The 18,431-nt window shown below is 41.4% G+C and overlaps 2 protein-coding genes across 7 annotated transcripts in view; both read right to left on the bottom strand.

Moving 5' to 3' along the window:
• The window catches only part of LOC117716576 (torsin-1A-interacting protein 2-like), a 29,564-nt gene that overhangs the window by 3,347 nt on the left and 7,786 nt on the right, over positions 1 to 18,431 (bottom strand). For 4 of the 6 annotated variants that reach the window (XM_076941376.1, XM_076941380.1, XM_034513649.2 and 1 more), the window contains 2 exons: positions 3,118 to 3,293; positions 202 to 1,287 (listed from right to left, as the gene is read on the bottom strand). In XM_076941376.1, the coding sequence (XP_076797491.1) occupies positions 202 to 1,287; positions 3,118 to 3,184 (1,153 nt within the window). In that variant the 5' untranslated portion in view covers positions 3,185 to 3,293. Of the gene's footprint in view, positions 1 to 201; positions 1,288 to 3,117; positions 3,294 to 11,200; positions 11,543 to 18,431 lie in introns of all 6 variants that reach the window. The other 2 variants (XM_076941378.1, XM_076941379.1) reach the window with 1 other exon arrangement.
• Positions 10,417 to 11,103, bottom strand: LOC117716577 (torsin-1A-interacting protein 2). The gene has a single exon (XM_076941382.1). It carries the CDS (start codon positions 10,950 to 10,952, stop codon positions 10,557 to 10,559), a length of 396 nt encoding a protein of 131 aa, XP_076797497.1. The 5' UTR covers positions 10,953 to 11,103; the 3' UTR covers positions 10,417 to 10,556.

Raw genomic sequence — 18,431 nt, 5'->3', positions numbered from 1 at the left:
ACATTGTGGCAACACACACACACACACACACACACACACACACACACACGAACATTTAAATGTATAGGGAGCCAGTTAATACAGTGACTGAGCTAGTCTAGGGACTGGAAACCTGTCCAGCATCCTATTGCTGTAAATGACTTCTGCCACATTCTCGGGGCAACACAAGCAGGTTAATAACAGTCTAGAGGGTTTTCTCACCTGGCGCAGGCAGTCGCCTCCTCAGTAAATCCTGGCTCCCTGGGCCTGTACTGGAATGACTGGGACTCTGGGCATCGGTAGAGTCTACAGCAAGCAGCTCCTGAGCATCTTCACCTCTGCCACCTGCCCCCTCTGGGGGGGCTGCAGAGCTGCTCTCCAGGTGTGCACCTGCTTCACCCTTGTCACCTGCCCCCTCTGCGGGGGCTGCAGAGCTGCTCTCCAGGTGTGCACCTGCTTCACCCTTGTCACCTGCCCCCTCTAGGGGGGCTGCAGAGCTGCTCTCTAGGTGTGCACCTGCTTCACCCTTGTCACCTGCCCCCTCTGGGGGGGCTGCAGAGCTGCTTTCTAGGTGTGCACCTGCTTCACCCTTGCCACCTGCCCCCTCTAGGGGGGCTGCAGAGCTGCTCTCCAGGTGTGCACCTGCTTCACCCTTGTCACCTGCCCCCTCTGGGGGGGCTGCAGAGCTGCTCTCCAGGTGTGCACCTGCTTCACCCTTGTCACCTGCCCCCTCTGGGGGGGCTGCAGAGCTGCTCTCCAGGTGTGCACCTGCTTCACCCTTGTCACCTGCCCCCTCTGGGGGGGCTGCAGAGCTGCTCTCCAGGTGTACACCTGCTTCACCCTTGCCACCTGCCCCCTCTGGCGGGGCTGCAGAGCTGCTCTCCAGGTGTGCACCTGCTTCACCCTTGTCACCTGCCCCCTCTGGGGAGGCTGCAGAGCTGCTCTCCAGGTGTGCACATGATCTTCCTCTCAAGTCGCTTGGAGAGCAGTTAGGATCCAGATCCAGGGCGTCTCTGCACGTGTGTTCCGAGTGGGGGTGATGCTCTTGCTCTGTGTCTTGAAAACTCGGGCTGCTCTCCAGCTCTGCTTTACCCAGTGGAGGTTTCTCTAAAGCTGGTTCCTGTGAACTTTCTGACCTGACACCAGTGTCTGCATGCTCCTGACCTTTGTCCCCTATTTCATAATGGTCTTCCTTAAGATCAGATGTGGGATGTAGGGTCTGGGCTTCTGCAGTGTTACTCAGTGTGACTGTGCTGTCCTGTGCTTCAGAGTTTACTGACGGATCATTTTCCAAAACGTTTTGAGAATCTAGTAAGATAAAAATGTTTTATTTTAAATATTTCTCCCATAGCAAACAATGTTTGCAATTACACACACACACACACACACACACACACACACACACACTTTCTTTTCATGATTTACAATGTACTTTTCCTAAACCTTACTTCTCTGGCCTCCGACCAAGGGGGTAAAACAAGCTGTCCATGCTAATAAAGCTAATAGCTAATACTAACATAATGAAATTTCTAAAGTAGTACTTAATTATAAATAATTATATCCTATAAAGTAATAAATATATCCTCTTAATCAGGGTGGTAACACATACTTACTGCAATTCCAGCACTTGGAAGGCTGATACAGGAGGATGGTGAGTTCAAGGCTAGCTTGTGTTACAGAGACAGACCGTGTCTCAGCAACAACAGAAATATGTGCTTTTTTCCATCTGTATTTCTCCCTCCCTTTTCCCTTCCCTTATATCATTTTAACAAACCAAGTTCTAGACATCTCATGTTTGTAGCTAAAATACCAGGATATACATCTCTAAAAAGATGAGGATTTTTTATAAAAAATATCACTTTTACCATATTTTGAAAGAGAGTAATTTCTTTCTCTCTTTTTTTGGGGGGGGGTTGTTTTTTTTGTTTGTTTTTTGTTTTTTGTTTTTTGAGACAGGGTTTTTCTGTGTAGCCTTGGATGTCCTGGAACTCACTCTGTAGACCAGGCTGGCCTCGATCTCAGAAATCCACCTGTCTCTGCCTCCCAAATGCTGGGATTAAAGGCGTGCGCCACCACCGCCCGGCTGAGTAATTTCTTAACATCACCAAATATTTGTCATTTGTATTCTCCTAGCTGTCTCATGAACTTCTTTTTGTTTCCTCTGTAGAGGTAGGATGGACTGCAGGGCCTTCTGCATGCTAGACAAATATTTACCAGTTAGCGACAGCCCTGCCAAGGCAGGCAAGATCGTTGGTAACAAGTGAAGTCGGATGCTAAGTCCGTGGGCTCATCATATTGTTCTACTTTTACACATTTAAGAACTTCCTTAGTGAAAAATTTAAAATAGGTCTAACAAGAGGGCTCAGAAGACAAAGGCGCTTCCTGTCAGGCTGACACCTTGTCTGATCCATGAGATCTACATAGTGGGAGGAGAGAACCAACTCCTATAGGTTGTCCTCTGACCTTCACATGCACTCACATACACACAAAAAAATAAACACAATGTTAAAAACTGAGGTCCACTTTCTCTTTTGAAAAAACTATCTCACATTTGTTTATTCTGTACCACACAGAGACATAGACATATATACATACTCACACAGAGACTCACACAGACACACTCATACACATACAGACTCTTATACACATGCACACACAGATTCGCACACACAGAGACATACAGACACACACACAAACACATATGCAGAGACTCACACATACACTCACTCTCGGACAGACAGACAGACAGACAGACACACACACACCTGAAAGCAGGATAAAGACATTCCATTTATGAAAGGTCCCCTCTAATCACAGGTTATCTTTATTTAATAAATAGGACTCTAAAGACGAGTCTACCATCTTTTTATAAGATGCATAGCATTTTGCTAAAATGACCATTCCTTACTACTGGCATCTAAAACATTTATGTTTCTATTATAATTATTTGATATTATGTAAAACTCAGTAAATGTAAAAAAGATAATAATATTAACTAACTCACTGAAATATATATATATATATATATATATATATATATATTTCAAAACTTAAGGTTTTGGTCTGGAGACACTCTTCCTTAACACAGCCCCCATTTTCTACAGCAGAGGCCTTGGTGCTGTGAGGGCCAGTTCTTACCTCCCACAGGATCCCTGTAGCCACCACCACTCATGTTTGTGTCCTGGCTTTTCAAAGTTTGGGACATCTTTTTAGTGTCTGGGTTTTGTAGTAGAGACACCTTGTTTTCTTCTTGTCCCAAGTTCCAAAAGACTCATGCTTCACATGGAAGCAAGAAGCAAGGAATCAGACAGTAACTAAAATAAAATAAAAACAAACATTTACATGATTTTTTTATCCATTCAAAGGCAAAACACCAATTTCAGCTTTGAATAAAATCTCTTTTGTCTTGTGTTATTTCTTAAACCCTTAAGAAAAGTTGCTTTCTGGCTTTCAGGAGCATCATATCCCAACCCCAGACAATGGAAAGAAAACCTCCCGGGACTGATTCTCATATAGATGCCACCACCTCCTAAAACACCCTAGTAGACTTACAAGAGTATAAACAGTAAGACCAGGTGAGCAGGAGCCTACAAGTCTTTGAATTGAGACAGAAACCCTCTTGAAAGCAGATGTGGAGGCTGTCACGGGGAATGTCCTGAGCTGCCCATTTTGGGCCATGTGATTCCCTTAGGTCACTCAGATCAGAGGTGCTTGATCACTTATGAACGAGTAACTGCCCAAGTGCTGCAGGGAGATTCAGCAAGCTCACGTTTGGAATATTACAGAGACACAGAACCACTCATGCCATGTCCTTGTGATGTTCAGAGATGAAAAATAAGTATAAGATTTCTTCAAAAGGAGCAAAGTCAGGAGCCATTTTTAGGCTATTAAAAATCAAGTCACTGTAAGGTCTTAACTGTTGAACACAATTTTTTTGGTAAGTTACCTGACCTTCACCAGTTATTAAAGAGGTCAAGGGTTGCACACAGTAACACAGGTGACAGAGCTCTGTAAAGTGCTATACTTTTTGAAATCCTACCTGACAGGCACATAAAGCCACCTTTCTTTGAATTTTTCTATGGCACTCTCACACATTAAAGTTTTTACACATTTCAACCCATCTGTTAATTATAGTGCCCAGTGTCCAGTAAAACTTTGTATATTGTTTGAAAAGCATATTTAAAAATTATGAGGGGTGAGACAGTTCAGCAGGTGAAAGCATTTGCCCCTAAAACAGATAACCAAGGTCGAGGGATAGGCTCAGTGGTAAGGCTCTGGCCTAGCATGCACAAGACCTGAGGTTCAATCTCCAATACTGCAAAATAAAATACAAAACAAACCACCTAACATTGAGTGCTAGGACCTACAGAGTGGGAAAAAAACCGACTTCCACAGGTTATCCTCCAACCACAGCCTCCACATATAGAATCATGTAATGCAAACACACAAATGTTATTCTTTTTTAAAAAAGAAAGTGAATGCATGTGGTATATAGACTACAGAGAATGGGGACCGAGAACACACCCTTCTGTCTGCTAACATGGATGTTTGCAAGTGTCTCAAACTTAAAGACCACCTTCTCTTTTCCCTCTTTAAGTTCTTATTTGAGCCTCCAGCATTCGTGCGTGTGCATATGCGTGTGCTAACACAGGGCCTCATCCAGGCTTGGCAAGTGTTTCTTTCACTGAGCTACACCTCTAGCTCTCAGGATATCTCCCTCCTTTGTTGTTGTCTGTACATATTTTTGGCAGGCCTAGAACTTTCTATACAGCCTAGGCAATCCTCCTGCCTGAGTGCTGGGATCACAGGCATGTGCTATACCATACCCAGCCTCCTGGTAATAAATATAACAGTAAAAGTAAGAACTTTGGAGAGAATTTTCTAGTATATGAATTATAACAACAAGGCAGTGGGTATACCTCAGTGGTAGACTTGTATGGCTTGTATTGCAAGGCCCTACATTTAATCATTAGCAGCACATTAAAAAAAAATCATTAAAAAAATCACTAAAAAATATGTCAAACAATTCCATTTACAGGAAATGCTAGGCTGAGTAAATGATTAAAATCTACAGTGAAAGAAAACACGCAGAGGACAGACCGTGGACTAGAAACCAGCAGCCAAGGAAACCAGGCCATTAGCGCTTCATTTGCCATCTAACTTACAGCTTGGGTGGTTACTGTGTCTTTTACTCTTAACATTAGGACAAACAGCATGTCCCAAAACGTCTAGCTACAGTACAGGAAAAAGCAGCAGCAAAGGAACTATCACAGAAATGTCTTCAAGGCTCAGCATACGCTTCTCCTCACAAGCTCACTGACGTCAGCCCAGCAGCTACTCAAGTCCTCACCTCTGTACAGGGTTGAAACAGCATTCCCTCAGAACAGAAGTGGGACAAACATGTTTTTTTTACCTCAACTCACAATGTCATATGGTCTGGTATCTGAGCGATCTGGAGGCTGTTTCAGAATCATGCAAATTGTGTTGAACAGTGACAAGCCCATATTAGGAAGCAACTTTTGTGTGGACCGTCACAGAGTGTGAGGCAGAAGTCAGATGTAGTGGCTTCAGCCACTCCTAGCACTTGGGAGGCAGGGGTAGAAGGATCATGAATTTGAGGCCAGCCTGGGCTACATGGCAAGCTCCAGGCCAGCCTGAGCTAAATGAAAGTCATGTCAAAAAACAAAAGTGAGGTCATGCCTCATAGTGATCAAAATGTGCTGTTGGGAGATTTTTTGTAACAAAAAAACCTGATCCTTAGCTGTCCAAAAAAGGTATTTGATGGTATGTTTCCCACAAAGCACAAGCACATTTATTTTTAGTGAATCTCTTCCAAGTTCAATTGTGAAATGTCGGTTTTCAGTGTCCCGTAGTCATTCATTTCTCTACTTAAGTAGAACTTGGCTCTCTCTCTCAGGACCATGTCCACTTTAACCCTAACCTTGTAACCCTGATCCTTCTGCTTTATCTTCTTTAGGGTGTGGAACTGGTTACAATTTTAAGAGTCATTCTCCACTCATGGAGAATGTAGTTTACATTTTTCTGATTGGGACATACACATGCTTATATCCTGCAGTTTTCTCTATGTTTAAGGTAATTAGCAACTCTCAGAAATGAATAATGGGTAAGAACACTCGCTGTACAAACATGAGGACCAGAGTTCAAATCCCCAAGGTTGGCTGACAGAGATGGAAGCCTGCTGGTCAGCTGGCTTAGCCAAAACAGTAAAAATAAAGTAAAAACTGATAGAGAAACAACTGATACTCTCTGCTAGTAACCACATATGCATGTGTACAAACACACACAAAACACATGCATGTGCCACACACACCACAAGAAAAAAAGTAACAAAATATATGTTGTACCCATAAGGCCCTATAATGACAACTAGGAGCACATGGGGTGAACTTCTATCTCAGAAGCTTCAACCACAGCTGCCTACACATCTTGTAACAAGCTGGAAAGAAGACAGAGCAAGGGAAAGCTGCCTGTGTGGAGGAAAACCAGGACTGGCAGGGTAGCCGGACCTTACTCATCCTTCATGATCTGCAAGTCTCTGGTGTTGCCAAAGAGACCTGTGGAAACCAAGGAAAGATTTGGAGAAGACAGGAACAGAAGGGAAGGGCTAGATATCAGGAAGCAAAGTACATGGGGCTGGGAATAAAGTTCACTATAAACAAAGCAAAAGCCTGCCAGACATTAGTTTAGACACAAATGACATCACAAATGTATAGCAGTGGGGTCTGATAAGGCTCAAAAAAACAGGTAAAAGAACATGGTACCTTGGATGTGAAACAATTTGCCTTCCTGCTCTAGCATCCAAGAACACGGCATACAGTAACAATTGTGATTGTTACTATTTATCAAATGCTGTTCTTGGTCTTTAATAGAGTGTCTTCTTGGTGCCAGGAGCCAAACACATAACTCAATCTTTGCAACACTGAAGAAAGTAGAAACTATTCTAATTCTTACTTTTTAAACCAAGATGCAGGTTAAGAGCCTTACTCTAGAACACACAGCTAAAGGTAGTCAGGATCTGAGGTCAGGCAGTCTGCCTATGGCACCCAATGTTTAACCATCACCCTAAAACAAAACAAAACCCTAGTAAACACTGCAAAGGTCCCTTACCCTGGTACAGTTGCTTTTGGTTTGAACTGGGACTCTAATATATACAGCCTGAGTAAATTGGCAGATTCGACACCCCTCCAACATCCCCCCCAAGACAAGGTGGCTGGCTGGCATAGAACTCACTATGTAGACCAAAGAAATGTATCTACCTCTGCCTCCCAGGTCCTGGGATTAAAGGTCTGGGCCACCATGCCCAGCTCAGATCCGTAACATTTTTCAAAATGTTTATTTCAGTGTTGTAGAAAGTCTCTGGTAACACCAATTTATAACACATTCATATTTAACAGTTACGATACAAAAGATCTTTGTATCTACCTTGGGTCATTTGTCCCTCCAGGCCTCTCAAGCTTCATATCCGAGACAATGGCTTAACTACTCTGGCTCATAGCCCAAGACCAATCTTGTCCTGCCATCAAATTTAAGTTTTTGATAATTGAAGCATCAAGTTCTAACCAGCTATGATTTTGCACTTTTCTCTATTTTCTGCCTCATTGTCCTGAACATTTGGTGTCCCGTGATGGTAAAGTGCACAACAGCATGAGGCAAGCACCATCACGTCACACACTTGAAACCTGTTAAAATGCCCAGGCCATTTAATAGTGTCCAAATTAGAAGACAACCCAGAAACCGAAAAGCGGTTATTTTTCTCTCATAAAAAGCAGTTTTTACTGGGCTTGGTGACACACGCTTTTAATCCCAGCACTTGGGAGGCAGAGGCAGGAAGCTCTGTGAATTCAAGACCAGCTTGATCTCTAGAGACCCTGCCTCAGGGGGAAATAGGTAGTTTTCAGGCTGACTTCACTCTTTTAGACAGCCATGAAATACGCAGGCTGTCATGCTCTTTGAATGCTATGGCCTTAGACTGGCTTGTTTACTTGGCTGAGGCTCCTTTCCCTGTAACTTGGACAGTATAATCTCAGTCACCCACACCCCTTAAGGGAACTCTTCCTGGGGAAAGTATTTTCTTCCAATTGTTCTACTCCCAAATCTGCCAGAAAACAATAGGACGTTATGATGGTCATTTTAAAACGTTACTATTATGCCTATTTTAATCAGCTCTTCACACCAGAGACTGGCACACAACTAGAAGAGTATCTCAGATAATTTTGATTCTCACCATTAGAATGTAATCAAATCATATTTTAAAATCCATCATTCACACTTACTATAAAGTATCCTAAATCTAATATTTAAAAAAATACTTAAAAACAAAACAAAAAAACTCCAAAGACCTAAGCTACAAGACTTCCAAAATGTCCTTTCTGCTGTTTACGTCTTCCACATGATGTTGATACTAGATGATGCACTGTGTGTGCCATGCCACCTATTATTAACCTTCATACTCAAAGTGGCTACTTTTTCAGTCCTTTCTCTGGCTCATATACTCATGTTAGATTTAACTTAAAAGTACTGTCAGGGCCGGGCGGTGGTGGCGCACGCCTTTAATCCTGGCACTTGGGAGGCAGAGGCAGGCGGATTTCTGAGTCCAAGGCCAGCCTGGTCTAGAGTGAGTTCCAGGACAGCCAGGACTACACAGAGAAACCCTGTCTCGAAAAACAAAACAACAACAACAAAAAAACCAAAAACAACAACAAAAAAGTACTGTCAATAATTGCTTGTTTCGAGAACTCCACAGTATAAATCCTTTGTAAGTTGATACTACTAGTTAAAGAGTTGGTTAAAACAAAAATTTTGTTTCTATTCTGCTAATATTTAAATCTCATACAGGTAGAATCAGCATTATGTCCTTGAGGCATAGACATTAATAACTAAAAAATGAAGAGGCAATAATACTTGCCTCTAAAAAGTATGTTTTGGAAAGAGCTTCAGGATTAACAGTAAGGGAGGAATTACCTCGTTGCCAATTAATGACTAACTTCACTCAATTTAGCACTCAATACCACACAGTGTATTTTATGTACCAGTAGAGAAACTCCACCATGACTGAGGGCAGACACAGGAGCGGCTCACTAGAATCTATCCTTTACAGAGACAAAAGCCAGGTTTCACACGTGGAAAAGCAAGATTTGTTGCACATCAACAACTAGCCCTCCACTTCACCACTTAAGGGATCTCAGTTTTATCAGCGGAGGTGATGTGCAGTATCAGGGCAAGGCCAATCTTCTCCTTCACCAAGTTTTTCTCAGACTAGTATATGAACCAGTACCTGCTGCTAATGACATTTTAAAAAAAACCTGCTGAGTCATTTCAAAAACATTTTATTTCCAAGGTAAGACTTGTAAGAAAGCAAGCCAGGTGCCCACTGCTTCTGGTTATGATTGAAATATCTGGCACAACAAACCATACTGAAGCCATTTGAGAACTATCATGAGAACAGAGACCATAAAGATCCTAGAGAGGAAAAGAAGAACCTGGGTCCTTGCCATTTCTGCTTCTACACAGGTACTGGATCACTTTAAGTGAAATTTTAAAAATGTTCAGTGGCTTCTCAGATGTTTCCAGGAGCTTTTTCTAAGTTGCTTAACTCTAAATCTGAGTCCATGATCTCCATGAACAGAATCCCAGAATGTGGCCCATGTTTAGACTCTTATGTCTAAGACAGAGCATCCACTAAACCGCTCTTAAGTTATATGGAGTCAAGCTTTATCATTTGTTACAAATTTCATAGCATAGGTTATTTGTCCATTTCCAAGGGAAGCCATTGAGTTCAGTCACCACAAGACAAGAGAGTCTTTGGTTATATAGAGACAAGTAAATGTAAACTGGCAGCATTAACACATTTCTTGTAACCTATGTAGGTATTGCCAAATAGTATGTGACAGGACCAGTTATCAACACTGTAATACTTTACAGAGGATAAAACAGTGTCAAAGAATGGTTATAATATATATGAAAAACTTTACATGTACATACACACATCTCTCATTATTGATCAATATAAGAGAAAATTAGAACAATGTAGTGTATTAAAATTTATTAGAATCTAGAATCCAGCTACAAGAACATGTTCTCATAATAGGTCTAATAGAAAAACAGTTAATGGGGCATACAACATGGGGCCTCCCCTCCAGGACCACATTATCTTGTCAATACTTAGGTTGTGGCAATTTTCAAGAGGGGCCAGGTAGTTCTAAAGCATTTATAGGGGCTATAGGTTAGTCTGGTTCTAGGTAAATACTCTGGCTGCAATATCAACTAAGTTTCTGCTAAAATATGCATAGACCACAGAAGCAGACCCAACAATTTAAGCAGTTGACAGAGTAGTGACAGCAGTCTGAGTCAGCCTTAGAAAGGGGGAGCCTTGGTTTTAACTTAGTGGAAGAGCACTTGCCTAGCATGCACAAGGCACCCATATTCAATCCCCAGCACCTTAAAAAAAATTAAGAAAGAAAAAGAGAAGGAAAACAGAAAGAAACAAGTTAATTCTTCTTCTCCCCTAGGCTATGAACACAAAGCCCTTGAGAGTCTCCATGATTCTGTTACAGAAATCATTTGCTTTGGCCAAGTTTCTTGTTTAAAGTTTTGTCTGTTCTGGTCAAGATTAATTGTAATGCAGGATTAAAACCAGCTACCCTGGAATCATGTATCTTTTTTCTAACCAGTGGAGGACCCAAAAGAAATGGATGGCAAGCTTTTTCAAAGGTCCACCTGGTGAGATTTTGAGGTGCCCACTCAAGTGGGAAAGACCAAGGCAGAACAAGGCTTCTATTAGCAGGATTGTCAGGGTAACATTCAGGGCAATAATCAGCCCTGTTAATACGGTCTAAGAACACTTGGTAACATTCATTTTCAACAAGTTCAGTTTGGTACAACCAGTGCCCTAGTTCTAAACTAGGGAACCACTGCTGCCCACAATCAGGGCAGTGTGAATTATCGGAGAACATTTGGGCTTAGAAAGACAACACAAAGCAATGTAACAACAAAAAGCAACAATGACAGAGGAAGGCAATAAGCAACAATCAGTCCTTTACAGTTTCCTTTAGCAACTTGTCAGTTCAACAACACTGGAGTGTTGAACCTGGCTTGCACCTTAGTGCGTTCTTCAAGATCTTGTAGTTTATTCTTCACTCAATTGCAACTCAGTCTCTGTACTCAGTGACCAGTCCAGTCTAAAATACTGTCAGTCACTTACTAGCAGCACAGATCACAGAATAGCTCCTTCAAAGGAAAGCCAGGCGTCTAGTTCAAGCTGGTTGGTCTTTCTTGTCCAGTATCAGCTGGAGGCAGAATCACACAGAGGCTCTGCTCTGCTGGTAAGATTACGCTTGGTGAAACGGATGCGTGGATGGATCCTGTGAGTCTTCTGCTGGTGAAGGCAGTCTCGCCAATAGCACTTCACAGTGACGAAGTAGGGTCAAAGAAGACCTGGTGGAGTAGATCCAGTGAAGTCAGTCTTGAAAGGACCTTTATCTGGACCCAGTCACAGAGAAGTCGCTGGTGTTGAGTTTGCAGATGGTCTGGGAATGCGTCACACCTGTAAAGGATAAAACTTCAGACGACTCATATGGGCTTTGCAGTTGCTCAGAGTATTACAAACATGCATTTGAGAATTACTTGCACCAGTCAAGGTAGATGACAATAGTCTCATAGGGTTTCCCACAACTTAATTTAGGTCAAACTATTTCAAGCTATTTGGAAGTTAACTCTCTGAACACTGGGTTTTGAATCACTTAGGATTTATACAAGGATTAATGTGATTTTTTTTCTTTTTGGACTACATTTGTTTTGGCTTTTTACTACCTTTGTATTTTGAGAATACGAGAGCTGTATATCACTTCTGTGGAATAGGTACCATATGGTATCCTTATAACAGGAGGACAGCAGTAACCATGACAACCTTTCCAACACAGGCTTCAATCTAACCAGGTAAAATCTTAGCAAAGTATTAGACAATATTTTTAAGTAGCTAACCATAAAAAGTTAAAAATTCTTTTAAAAGCTGAAAAAAAAATAAAAACAATCAATGGGGCAAGTCTCACTGCTGAATTTATCTGTGTAGGTTGACACACACTGCCATTCTGAGATGACATGTTAAAGCCTGCATGAGCAATAGACCCAAGGTATCTTCATGATCCTGGATGTAACACACACAAGGTAGGCAAGAACACATGGATCAAGAAGCCAGATACACAGGAAGTGCCAGATTATCAAATTATAGTACGTGCTCTACCACCATGCAGTTCTTGTATAAATCCTGATGCTCAATCCTGTGAGAACAGGAACACTAAAGATAATGTTAATAGGGGGCCTCAAAAGCAGGGGGAACTAGTGTCGGCCCTGCTCAACACCAAGGTCTCAGAGAGTCTTGGATTTACAATGGCAAACAGAGATGCAAATGAGCCCGGAAACGCTGCTATAAACACAAGGCCACATTTTCACAGAAGATCAAAGTCAGCTTACATGTACTAATGTGCTTTTTAAGGTCACGTGACTGGGTACTAGGTTACCAATTCAGCTCCCAGTTTCTAGAAATTTTTAAGGAAATATTTGGGTGGGATACCAAAAACCACTCCTATATGCTCATAAATCAAGAAAAAGCCCAGAGGCTCCAGGGCTCAGAAAATTCTACCCCTCCCTCCAACTTCACTGCCAAGAGCTATACCTCAAGAATTCGTGAATAAAAAGAGTTATCACTGTTGCCTGTTTAGACAAGCCATCCTGGTCCTTCCAACTATTCCAGCAAGAACCAAAAGGGAGCTCCAGATCTCCACCCATCACCCGTCGCCAGCCTCTTCGTTCGTTCTTTGATAGATCAGGAATAAAGAGGGAGCCAAAAAATGCTCACGGAAAGACCTGATGCCAAAACTGACAACTTCACTACCATTATTTGCTTCACAGCCTCAGGACCAAGCCCACTGCCTTTATGTCAATCATAAGACTCTCAGGACTTCATCTCTTCCGGCTATAATCTTTGTATGGCAGAAGGGGCATGAGGAAAACAGTACCTGGTTTTATTTATTTTCCTCAGAAACTACATACAACTTTGCCAGTTTTGCTGCTGCTGCTTTATCATTATAGCATAAAGAGCCAGAAATTTTGTACTTTCCTTATTACACAGATTTCATTTCCTATCACAAGTATCTCTTTAACATATTTTTATATTTTGTTTTGTGGATGAGTGTGGGTGTGGACATTTCACAGCACACATGTGGAGGTTAAAGGACTAGGATATGGATCCCAAGTAGGCTGTCAGGCTTGGGGACATGCTCTTTTACCTCTTTAGCCAACTTGCCAATCTTAGCACACCTTTAATCCCAGCACTTGGGAGGCAGAGGCAGGCGGACTTCTGAGTTTGAGGCCAGCCTGGTCTACAAAGTGAGTTCCAGGACAGCCAAGGCTGTACAGAGAAACACTGTCTTGAAAAACTAAAAACCAAAAACCAAAAACCAAAAACCAAAAAAAAAAAAAAAAAAAAAAAAAAAAAAAAAAAAAAAGTGAAAATAAAGGACAGCCTGAATCCCTGTACTCTAATGACAGGAGTATAAATAAACAGAACAACTTTGTAAACTAATTTGTTATACCCAGTAAGCTAAAGATATCTATTTCCTGTAACCACAAACTCTTTGGAAATATACTCATGAGAGACTCTCACAAATGCTTTCAAAGCTGAGAATGAAACCTCCTGGTAGCCCAGTGTAATGGTAGACTAAAGGCTCCATATCCGTGAATAAGAGGAATAAACAGGTACTGCCACAGAATGAGCACACCGACAAAGGTGAAACCCAAAATGTGGAGTTTAATAGCATCTCTTCTCTAGTACCCCATATGAGGAACTGAATCTACGGCCTCATGTGCTATGCTAATGCCTGACCACTGAGACCATTTTTTCTTCTTGGTGGAGAACAAAAACATTCTCCTATCATAAATATATAAATATCATAAATACAGTATCTCTGTTCATTATTTTATAAGTTAAAATAGCAGAAATAGCAGTAAGATAGAGAAAAAAAAGCAAAACTAGCCTTTATACAGAGGACAAGAGGAAGTGACCCTGCTCAGAAGCAAAGTAGGTATCAAACATCTTTGAGGGACCAGAGAGAGTGTTGAGTACTGAAGAGGGCTGCTGCTCTTAAAGGACTGGATTCCATTCCCAGAACTTCTGGTGGTTTAGAACCATCCAGAATTCTAGTTCTGATCTCTGTAGACACCACACATGAATGTAGTGCCGACAGACATAAAGGTAAAACATTCATAAAATAAAATGAACAGGCTTATAAAGTTTAAAAAATGTTTTGATTTTTCTGGGATTATCATTTTAAGTATTTTCCCCCTAGGGTTAAATAGCCATAATTGCCTACCTTTTATGGAACAGTTTCACTAAGGTTTATACATAAAGTAATATGATGAGAGCTTCATACTTCACATCTAGTTCTGAATTTAGATGGGATAGTTTTATAATCTTCATTACTGAACACACGTTTCTCATCACAAGAGTGGGCAACTAAAAAATGCTAGGCAAGAAAACAGCTGCAAATGCTCTCTCCCTCCTGACAGACAGAACAGGTGTGAGTGTCCAAGCAAGCACTCACGTGCACATGCGCATGGCCAGCACACTCATGGGGGTGGGGTGGGGAAGGGAGACCAAGTGTAAAGAGCTATTTTAGACCTTTACTGGCATAGTCGGATCTGCTCTGCCCTGCCTGATTAAACTCCATGGTTCAAATTCTGTCTATAGTTTCAGTTTAAAGTATCAACAGCCAAACCAAATTATGTGCAGCTTATTGACCTTGTGCCAAAATTGTTTTTATTTCTATATTGTAACAGGTAGCTACATCCAAGTAACTGTTCTATTATTGAAATATCCTAGGTACTATTATCTTCACTAACTAATAAACAAGGGTTTCGGATACCTGAAAGGTGGTGTGAAAGAGGGAGTTTAAGTGAGATGGCAAAGCGCTCTAATACCTCCTCTTAGGGAGGTTTTGCTTTGTTTTTTAGTTTTTGGAGACAGGGTTTCCCTGTGTAGCCCTGGTTGTCCTGGAACTGACTCTGTAGACCAGGCTGGCCTTGAACTCAGAAATTCGCCTGCCTCTGCCTCCCAAGTGCCAGGATTAAAGGCGTGCGCCACCACTGCCCGGCATTAGGGAGGTTTTTTAAACATAGAAACTAGATGCCCAGAGCAATTCAGATACTATACATACTTCTGGTCAATACATTTTTCTGAGTGCAAAAAGAAAATTTTTTCCAACTTCCCACTTCCTCCCAAATCCTTCAATGACTCTTACACTTCTTCTGGTTTAGGCTACCATATAGGGTAACAGCAATACACAAAGAATCCACGAGCCTGCTAAGAAATCTAATACTAGGCAGCATAACTGACTCAATTGTTTTTTTGTTTTGTTTTTTTTTTAATGACTGGATCTCCCTAGTAGCACAACCTGGCTTCAGTTGGTGCCTCTTTTGCCTCAGCCTCATGAGTGCTAGAATTATATATACAGTGAGACTGGGCTATGACCCCCCACTTTTACCTTAACTCCCATAATTACTTTTTTTCTGGAGAGTCAAGTTTGAACTCAACCTCCTTCTTTAGCCTTCAGAATACTAGGGTTACAGGTGTGTTGCTACACCTTATTATTCCTTCACTTCTTATTTAGTCTTATAAAAAAGTTATCCTTATGTATCTTTATATGTATCCTGTTGGACCTCAAACTCAGAGCTGCCAGGACTGCCTCTCCCTCTCAGTGCTGGGATTAATGGCATACACCCCCACATCCTGTTCTATCTTACTTCTTTGAGACAGGGTCTCTCACTCAAATGAGGGTAGAGGGAAGGCAATCTTTTTTTTTTTTTTTTTTTTTTTTTTTGGTTTTTCGAGACAGGGTTTCTCTGTGTAGCCCTGGCTGTCCTGGAACTCACTCTGTAGACCAGGCTGGCCTCAAACTCAGATATCCGCCTGCCTCTGCCTCCCAAGTGCCGGGATTAAAGGAACTGCCTGGAACTAGCTATGTAGACCAAGCTGCCCTTGACTGACTGCTACCATATGCAGTCCCACCAACTTACTACTAGAGAGTTATTTTTAAATTAGACTTACAGAAAAGTTTCAGAAATGATGTAGTTTCCTTACATAATTCATACAGTATCTTATACAAGGTGCCATTATTTAAACCAAGAAATTTAACATTGATAAGTCTATTAACAAAGTCACATTCAATCAAATGTCACCAGTTATCCCATTAATGAATGTTTCTTTTCTGTTCTAGGTTCCAAGCCAGGATCCTGTTAGATCAAAGTGGCTCCCTTATAGAGGGAATCACCCACACCCCATATTCTACCTACTGCCTTCCCCAAACAAATAACACCCCCCAGGGCATAATAGAATTAACTTCCCAAAAATAAGGCCTTACATCATATCTGGAACCTTCTCTAATCTGCTAAGCCCATGAATGCAAGTATTTCCTATATTCTATGGTTTACTGTTGGTTCACATATCTTGCAACCTCCAATCTTATGTTGAAGGACCTGATTATCTGAAATCTGCATCAGCAAACTCTAAGAACTTGGAAAGAAGCTTCATGCTTGAAACAGATCCCTTATTTCACTTAGTTTTTTACTTTTTCTCAGTCTCTCACCTTATCTTTTGTGACCTAGTTTGGAAGAACAGTGTCAGTTTGGAAAAAGTCTGTCACTTTAAGTTTGTATATTTTATTATGATTTGAAAGAAAAAAATTTAGATATTTTTGTCAAGAAAAACACTGAAGAAACACTCTGTCTGTCGTCAGGCATCATGTTACTTAGGCTCATGCTGTCCCTGTCTTATGGAGTATGAACCTTGACCACTAGGTCTGCATGCTATCTCCACCATCAATTACTTTTTCTTTTATAGTTAATAATTATCTCAGGGGAGACACTTTGAGACTATGTAGTTATCCTGATTCTCCTCTACCTTTAACCCACTAGCATCACAAGCAGAGTTAAATGAAACAATTACTTTAGTAATGCTTGCTTACTGGTGCCTTTCTAGTTCCTTCTTACCTGTTGTGTGTCCACTGAAATTCTGTCAGTGACACATCCCTTCTCTATTCACTGGCCTGGTCAGTAAGCTGTTATCAGTAAGGACGCATGAGTACAGTGTATGGGTGGAAATTCCACACTATCATTCTCTTTGCGGTTCACATTGTTTCAGCTTGCCCATTAGGTGCTTCTTAACTCTGGTCCCTATCCATCCAATATACTTTTCAAAATCCAAGATCTTTGAATGTCCACTTCTATTAGGGAGGCATCATCAAAGCAACAATTAAGACAATAACTTCTTTTTTTAAAACAGGACCTCATCAGGTTGCTCAGGTGGCCGCTAAACTTAAAATCTTTCTAAGTAGCTGGTATTACAGGCTGGTACTACTGGACCCAGTTTACCACTAACCCTTCCTTTTTTTTTTTTAAACTATATTCAACTTATCATCCAAGAATCATTAGCAGTCCCTGGGAGCTTGTTAGAACCACAAATGTAGACACACCATCCCTGAGACCCATTAGACCCAAGACTCTTGTCTTGGAGCTTCTGCCAGATGACCTTTTGCAACAGGTATGTTGCTGAACCTGGAGCTAGCCTGAGGTAAAGTTACACAGCCACACTGTACTTTTTACTCCTAAAAAGTAAAAAGGGATCTGAATTCAGATCAGTTCAACATTTAAAGAAAACATTTCTCTTTAAAGTTAGTTCCCTTTATTCTAAAATCCTACCCTCTTTGAAAAAAAAAAAAAAAATGGAGCTGGGAGTGGTGGGACCCGCCCTCAATCCCAGCACTCAGAGTAGAGAGGATCTGAGAGTTGGAGGCCAGCCTGACCTACAGGACAAGTTCCAGGAAAGCTAGGGCTACATAGAGAAACCCTGTCTTAAAAACAACAACAACAAAAATCTGTGCCACACCTTGAGTCAAAACTGTATTTTTTTACAGCTACCACTAACAGATCTGTCTTCTAATGCACTTCTGTCATTAATATTCTTATTGCCCTATAAAATGTTGTTAAAACAGTGAGCCAAATAGTCAAACCATAAACACCGTTACTTCTATGCAGAGAAGTTTGAGTCAATCCCTAGGATGACTACAGAATGACCCTGGACAGCCACAGTAAGTCTACAAATACCAACCCACCAGCAATCTCTGCCTGAACCTGAATGACTGCCCCTGTACTACCTTGAATTCGTCTTTATGCTGCAACTGTTCTGAACCACAAGTGCATTACCACCACCTAGATGGTCAAAGGCAGCATGACACTTAATGAACACAGCATGCAGCTAAAGGATACAAAAAGGCCTCAAATACCAGAGCTTTTAAGAGGACCTGCAATTGTGAAAGCCCTTCTGTTTTGCTCTAGCAAGCTGGAAATATACAAATCCAGTTAGCTCTGGTAGAGCTAGCTAC

Source organism: Arvicanthis niloticus, chromosome 10 (genome assembly GCF_011762505.2).
Source record: "Arvicanthis niloticus isolate mArvNil1 chromosome 10, mArvNil1.pat.X, whole genome shotgun sequence".
NCBI lineage: Eukaryota > Metazoa > Chordata > Mammalia > Rodentia > Muridae > Arvicanthis > Arvicanthis niloticus.
Note: the sequence above shows the minus strand (reverse complement) of the source record. Positions and strands in the feature narration are given on the sequence as shown.